Source organism: Vigna radiata, chromosome 11 (genome assembly GCF_000741045.1).
Source record: "Vigna radiata var. radiata cultivar VC1973A chromosome 11, Vradiata_ver6, whole genome shotgun sequence".
NCBI classification, from domain to species: domain Eukaryota; kingdom Viridiplantae; phylum Streptophyta; class Magnoliopsida; order Fabales; family Fabaceae; genus Vigna; species Vigna radiata.
The window spans coordinates 6,139,632-6,146,207 of NC_028361.1; the positions used below are offsets into that span (position 1 = coordinate 6,139,632).

Genomic DNA, 6,576 nt, shown 5'->3' on the forward strand with positions numbered 1-6,576 from the left:
TTATTTTCCATGATTATATTTTTATATGTCTTTCCAACAAAATATAAGCATTTATTTATTCATATTAGCTTAAATACTGTATATAATTTTTTAAAATATTTATAAATTATTTAAATTTAAAAAATAATAATTAAAAAATCAAATTGAAAAAGCAAAAAGTATACATAGTATATAAGTTATAGATAAAATAATTTTTAGTAATTAAAATAAAAGTTATTATAAAAAGTATTGTTAAATAATATGAATAACTATTTAAATTTAAAAAATAATTATTAAAGTCATAAAAATTTACATAATTATTTAAATTAAAAATAATTAATAGAATAATAAAACTAAAATTTATTTTATTTACTATAAATAGTTATTTAAATTTAAAAATAATATTTAAGAGGACAAGATCGAAAGAAAAAGACATATATCTCCTTACATATTTTTATATATAGATTATAGATAAAACAGTTTAAAATAGTTGAAAAACATAAGAAATAGGAGTGGTTTTTCAAAAGATTGACATAACAGCGTGGGTATAATCTATTGAAAGAAGACCTAACCGATTAAGAAAATAAAACCATCGTAATTTGGGTTTCCGTGGCGTGCGAGAGGAGCATCTTTTGCTTTTGGGGTGTCGAAAAAGGAAACAGAAGGTCGTTCTTCCGTCTAATGAAATCGAATCGGAAAGTCTGCAACCCTACATAATCATTTTACCCCTCCCTATTGTCGATTTTTCTTCACACAAAGTAACCGAGAATTTCCTTCATCCGTAATCTCCCTATCCAATACCCTCTGTCACCATGCAGAGACCCCGGCGCCGTTGCGAGGGCACAGCCATGGGGGCTATCGTTCTGGATCTTCGACCCGGTCTCGGCATCGGACCCTTCAATTTAGGTAGTTATCCTCTCGCATTTTTTCAATTCAACAGTAATCCTATCCGTTTCCGATTTTCACTTCTCTTTATGTAAATTTAGGTCTAAGACATGGTAATTTAATTTTTCCTTTTGTCTTTTGACTGTTGAGGTTATCATACATGTTCAAAGACACGGTATGCGGTTGTATCCAATATCTTAATACATCTAAATTTATTCGACTATTGAAGGTGTTATTGGCGTTTCGTATATGGTTTATGTTTTTTGTTTACTGACTTGGCTTGTTACCGATTCCTTATGCTGTTTAGGGATGCCCATTTGCGAAGCATTTGCTCAGATAGAGCAGCAGCCAAATATATATGACGTGGTGCATGTGAAGTATTTTGATGAGGTTTGTCACAAATGGTTATGGCTTTTTTTCATGTCACTTGTCTCGGCTATGATTGTGTGAACTTGTTCGAGTAATTTTACTGTCTGCTTCGGGCAGGCTATTTTCGGTGGCATCGCCTTTGTGAGACACTTGTTTTAATTTTGTAAGAGATTGATTTTAAGTCATCTTAAATTTTTCTAATGCACAAGCAGGAACCGCTGAAGTTAGATATTGTGATCAGCTTTCCCGATCATGGCTTCCATCTTCGTTTCGACCCGTGGTCTCAGGTCTATATAACTTTTCAGTCCTTCGTCTTGCTCCAGTGGTTGATTTATTCTTTTTTGTAGAGTCCTTATTCTGAAAGCATGAATGGTGTGTATTATTTAGTGAATTTTTTGTTTATTATGTCCTTAATTGGAATCATGAGTGCTTGATTAACGATCATTGTAAGTTGGAAATGATATGACGGGGCCATCACTCATGCTTTGGTGGCTCTATGATATCATAAATAATAACTAACAAACCAACTACAATAGTCTGACGCATTTGAAAATGCAAACTCAACAAGTGTGTTAAGAATTCATGTGAAAGTGATGAGTTCTGAATGTTATTGGATTATCTTAGGAGACTCTGTAGTTTTTAGTTGTATTATCATTGAAGCTCATTCTGCTTGCATATTACAACTTGATAAGAGAATAATGGGACTGAAATTGTATAAGGATGTCTTGGTACTTCGCTGGTGCAAATGGAAACTGTAGATCCAATGTAATAATGCATGTTTAAAATTTAGCTATCTTTATTTTTTGTGCAACTTAGTTGGGATGAATTGCTTTGAAGCTTTTGGATTTTCTACTCTATTCTGTTTCTTTTGTTACAGTAATGTGCTCCTTCCCTTCAAGATGATACATGCTTGAGAATTGACTTTTGTTTTTAACGTGAATGCTTGGTATTGCCAATTTGTTCAAAAGTAATGGTGCACCTTGTATCTTTTTCTTCTTCTCGAAGATTTCAAGCACTTAAACAGTTGTATGCATAATTTCTTACCCATTCAAGTTTAATCATTCTAAACTGTTTTATAGTGCTTTTATACATTGGTATATATACATGTCTAGAAGACTCTGTCATGATGAAACATTTCATTGCTATTTTAGAGACTGCGGCTGATTGAAATATTTGATGTAAAGCGACTTCAGATGCGCTATTCTACTTCCTTGATAGGGTGAGTATTTGGAATCTTAATTGTAGTGTAGATTTATTGTAAAACTAAATATAATTTTTCCACTTCTAGGGGACCAACAACATTGGCTACTTTTGTTGCTGTATATGCACTGTTTGGACCTACATATCCTGGAATTTTTGACAAGGATAGAGGCATTTACACCCTATTTTATCCGGTACATATTTTGGATATCAAATGCTTATCTACTATTGCCTTGTTTGTTTACGACTTCTTGTCAGTAATACTTTCTGCTTTATATTTCTGGATTGCTCTTTAGGGCCTTTCTTTTGCATTTCCTATTCCAAGTCAATTTACAGACTGTTGCCATGACGGTGGAGGTATTTACTATACCATCTTGAAATTGAAATGTTGTACCTAGTTTTCTTATTTCATTACATTGGAACTTTCTCTCTTAATTATGACAGTGGAGTTGCCATTGGAGTTTCCGGATGGGACCACGCCTGTAACCTGCCGTGTTTCTATATATGACAGCTCCTCTGGTAAGAAGGTTGGTGTGGGGTCTTTAATGGATAAGGCTTCTGCTCCACCATTACCGGTTGGAAGCATTTATATGGAAGAGGTCCATGTAAAGGTTTGGGTCCTTTAAACCCTATATCAGTTTTTAGTTGGCTTCATTTTAGAGAAACAGTTTTCCTGATTTTTCTTGTTGATTTGTAGTATTGACTTCTAATTCAGTTTTTTCTTGGTTAATATAGCTGCGAGAAGAATTGTATTTCACAATTGGCTCTCAACATATTCCGTTTGGTGCATCTCCTCAGGTAAACATTATCTACTGCTACATACAATTGAAACCATTTGAGATTATGCTTTTAGGGGATGAATTTCCTATGGTTTTTGTTGCTTTTATCATCCTCCACATGTTTCATGTTCATTATCTTAAGGAAAGTTTATGCAATGCTATGTTTTATGCAGGATGTTTGGACGGAGCTTGGGCGTCCTTGTGGAATTCATCAAAAGCAGGTGCTCATACAATGAATTACTAATGTTTTGAATGGAACATGATTAATATGTAGGTTTTGGTGTGGAACCAAACTGATATATGTTGCATAGATTTCTACAGAACCTGACTCTTTATTTCTACTTACGATTGGTTTATTGAGGAAATTTTTATTTATGAAGATCTATACAGTTCGGTTTTTCAGATTCTGGTGTACACCCCGAGTCAGTCTGCAAGCAGTATACAATTCAATCTTAACTACATCTTCTACTTTATTTAATGGGTCATATGAGGACCTAGGAAATTGATTGTTTCATTTTTTAGAGTATGCCTTTGTTTGCTAATTTGGTTAAGAGAAAAGAGAGAACACCTTGGAATTTCTGCTGTTTGGCTAGATGGATAAGTGAAAACACAGGGTCAATGGGCGAAGAAAATTGAAGGAAGAAGAAGATACATATGATCCACCATGTTCTTTTTCATTTTAGAGCGCAGGAAGAAAATGAACAGAGAATATGAAACAGTTCTATTTCCACAATCACCCTCTCTTCTCTGGCATGCTTCTCATGCTATGGCTTATATGAACTTCATTTCTTATGTGATCTGCTTGTTCTTTCAGATTTCTACTTTGCTATTTTCATCGCTGCTTTTTCTTTCAAGAATTTTTTGTATGCATAGCTGCATGGTTGTTGGAGAATGTGTGATATATGGAAGCCAGAAGCATGATTAAATGAGAGGCATCGGGAGATTTTGTAGTATTGTCTCTAATCTCTACTGAATGCTTTAGAAGAAGGTTTTGCTAGATCCCCTTAATACGTGCAATGGTGTACTTGACAAAACTTTTTAGGGTTATGCTGTGGATAAGTTCTAAGTACTAAGAATTGAAGTGTGTCCAAACAGAAGTTATTAAAATCGGGCTAACAGTCAAGAAAATGTGCAGCTGATATATTTTTTCTTCTAATCTTGTTAGTTACTCTCTGAATGGAGAAGTATTGATATTCACTAAATATAAATTTATTTAAGTAGGTCTAAAGTCTAACTTCAGCAAAAGAAACTTCATACTATTTTGAGCTACTAAACTTCCTGAATGAGTTTTAGTTTGTATGAAGTTTGATTCTTAATTCTAACTCTATAGGTGGATCAAATGGGTATTCATTCTGCCTCTGATATTCGACCAAGAACAACTTTATGTGGAGATTACTTTTATAATTATTTCACTCGTGGTCTGGACATCTTATTTGATGGAAAGGTTTGTATCTTACATCGTGTTTTTGCTTCTTTGCATGGTGAAACGAGTGATAATGGAAACTCCTACATGTCTGTTGTATTTTCAGACCCATAAAATCAAGAAGTTTGTTTTGCATTCCAACTTCCCCGGTCATGCAGATTTCAATTCTTATATTAAGTGCAACTTTGTTATCTACGGTGCAGATTGTAAGCAATATTTTTTATTTGCAATGGAGTGTTTAGTTTTGGTCTTGATGTAACGGTTGGTTGTAAATTTTTGATGTGAATTAAGAGATAAAATCGATTTTTGACATTTCCAGCAGCTGGGGGATCTTTCGAGGAAGTAAATAATAGCCAACAAAGGGTTATTACACCTAGCACCAAATGGGAACAAGTGAAGGTGGTCTTCTATCCCTTTTATTGAAGAGAATAGTGACTGGCATTTGAAGTGGTTTTCTAATAATGATTAATCAATGTTTATATCTTATAATATTTTGCAATTGATTCTTTTAGGAAATACTTGGGGATTGTGGACGAGCTGCCATTCAAACCCAAGGCTCTGCAACTAATCCATTTGGTTCAACATTTGTGTATGGTTATCAAAATATTGCCTTTGAGGTGTGTCCTGCTATTTTATAGTTTAGTCCGCAATGATTCTTTGAAAACACCACTAATATTCTGGTGATGTTAGCAGGTGATGAAGAATGATTATATTGCAACAATAACTCTCTTCCAATCATGATGATGGTACATTTCTTTTATTCTGCGTTCTTCTATTTATACCTTATTCACATAGCAAGTAATATAGCCTTGATGTTTTTTTCTTAAATCTCATCTATTAGTTCAATCTTGAAAATCAACTCCAAGTCCAGGCAGCCAGTAATAGATGGTCTTCATTTGTCACTCTAAACTTTGTCTGTTTTATTTTTGTACTCTGTTTGTTCCTGGGTGTTGAGCATTTTTCATTATAGTTTTAAGTTTTTTAATTGGGTCAACATTGCAACCAACATATCTATAAATTTAGCGATGATGTAGAAAATGGAGAGCTCATGTGATTACTTGTACCATTTGGTTCTCGCTGACTGTCTCATTGGATTGGGGAGGAGTAGAAGTGAGAATGATAGATAAAATTGGATTTCACATATATTTTTCCTTCTCATTTTTCATTTATTTTTACTAATTTATTTTATCTCGTTTATTTCTATTTTCTTCAACTAAACAGCTTTAATTTTCATTTTATGCAGTCTGTTTCTATTTTCTTTTTCACCCTTTTCTCTCTACCCTCCTATCTTACCATGTAGGAAACTGTCTTTTTAAATCAGTTCTGGTTGTTGGGAACATAAACAAATATGGTTTAGCCTTTTTCATTACTGTAGGTCCGGCATTTCCTATATATGGTGCAGCTTTCCATCAGCATTTATCGTTGCACGGGGCATTTCTTATATATGGTGCAGCTTTTCATCAGCATTATCGTTGCATGGTGCTATCTATCGCAATTGTACAGCTATATTACATTTATACATTGTTAAAGTTGTCATGTAATTTTCTAACATTGACATCTTCCAAAAAGCTAATGTAAAATATATCTTTTGCTTTGCCTTTCAGTGTAACGAGATTCAGTTAATTGCTATAAAAAACGATGTTGCGTAACCATTGAAAAGAAAACAGCACCGACCAGGCAACTTTTCTTTCTATAAATTTACATATTAATTAGACTGATCGATTTTAAATTTGATTTAATGGATTCTCAATCTATTCTAGATAGAATCAACCCTGCAAGTTAATTAGAAAGCTTTTAGGGCGGATTTCAATAAACAGAACCAATGATAATTTGGTAAGTTATATAGTTGGGAGAAAAAAATTATTTGTAATATGGTTTATTTTGTAATGACTTGCATGATTTAATCTGTAATTTTATTATTATTATTATTATTAGGTTTGA

The 6,576-nt window shown here is 33.3% G+C and overlaps 1 protein-coding gene across 2 annotated transcripts; it reads left to right on the plus strand.

Annotated features, from left to right (window-relative positions):
• The first annotated feature begins 504 nt into the window (after positions 1–504).
• Positions 505–6,238, plus strand: LOC106777960 (UPF0183 protein At3g51130). 2 transcript variants are annotated; one of them, XM_014665803.2, is made up of 15 exons: positions 505–885; positions 1,172–1,254; positions 1,446–1,520; positions 2,385–2,452; positions 2,522–2,627; positions 2,730–2,790; positions 2,878–3,044; positions 3,169–3,231; positions 3,386–3,433; positions 4,543–4,656; positions 4,742–4,841; positions 4,955–5,034; positions 5,148–5,252; positions 5,329–5,381; positions 6,011–6,238. In XM_014665803.2, the coding sequence occupies exons 1-14, from the start codon at positions 792–794 to the stop codon at positions 5,374–5,376; spliced, it is 1,212 nt and encodes a 403-aa protein (XP_014521289.1). In that variant the 5' UTR covers positions 505–791; the 3' UTR covers positions 5,377–5,381; positions 6,011–6,238. The 2 variants fall into 2 exon arrangements, with proteins under 2 accessions (XP_014521289.1, XP_014521290.1); XM_014665804.2 differs by having other exon boundaries at positions 4,958–5,034.
• The last annotated feature ends 338 nt before the right edge of the window (positions 6,239–6,576 follow it).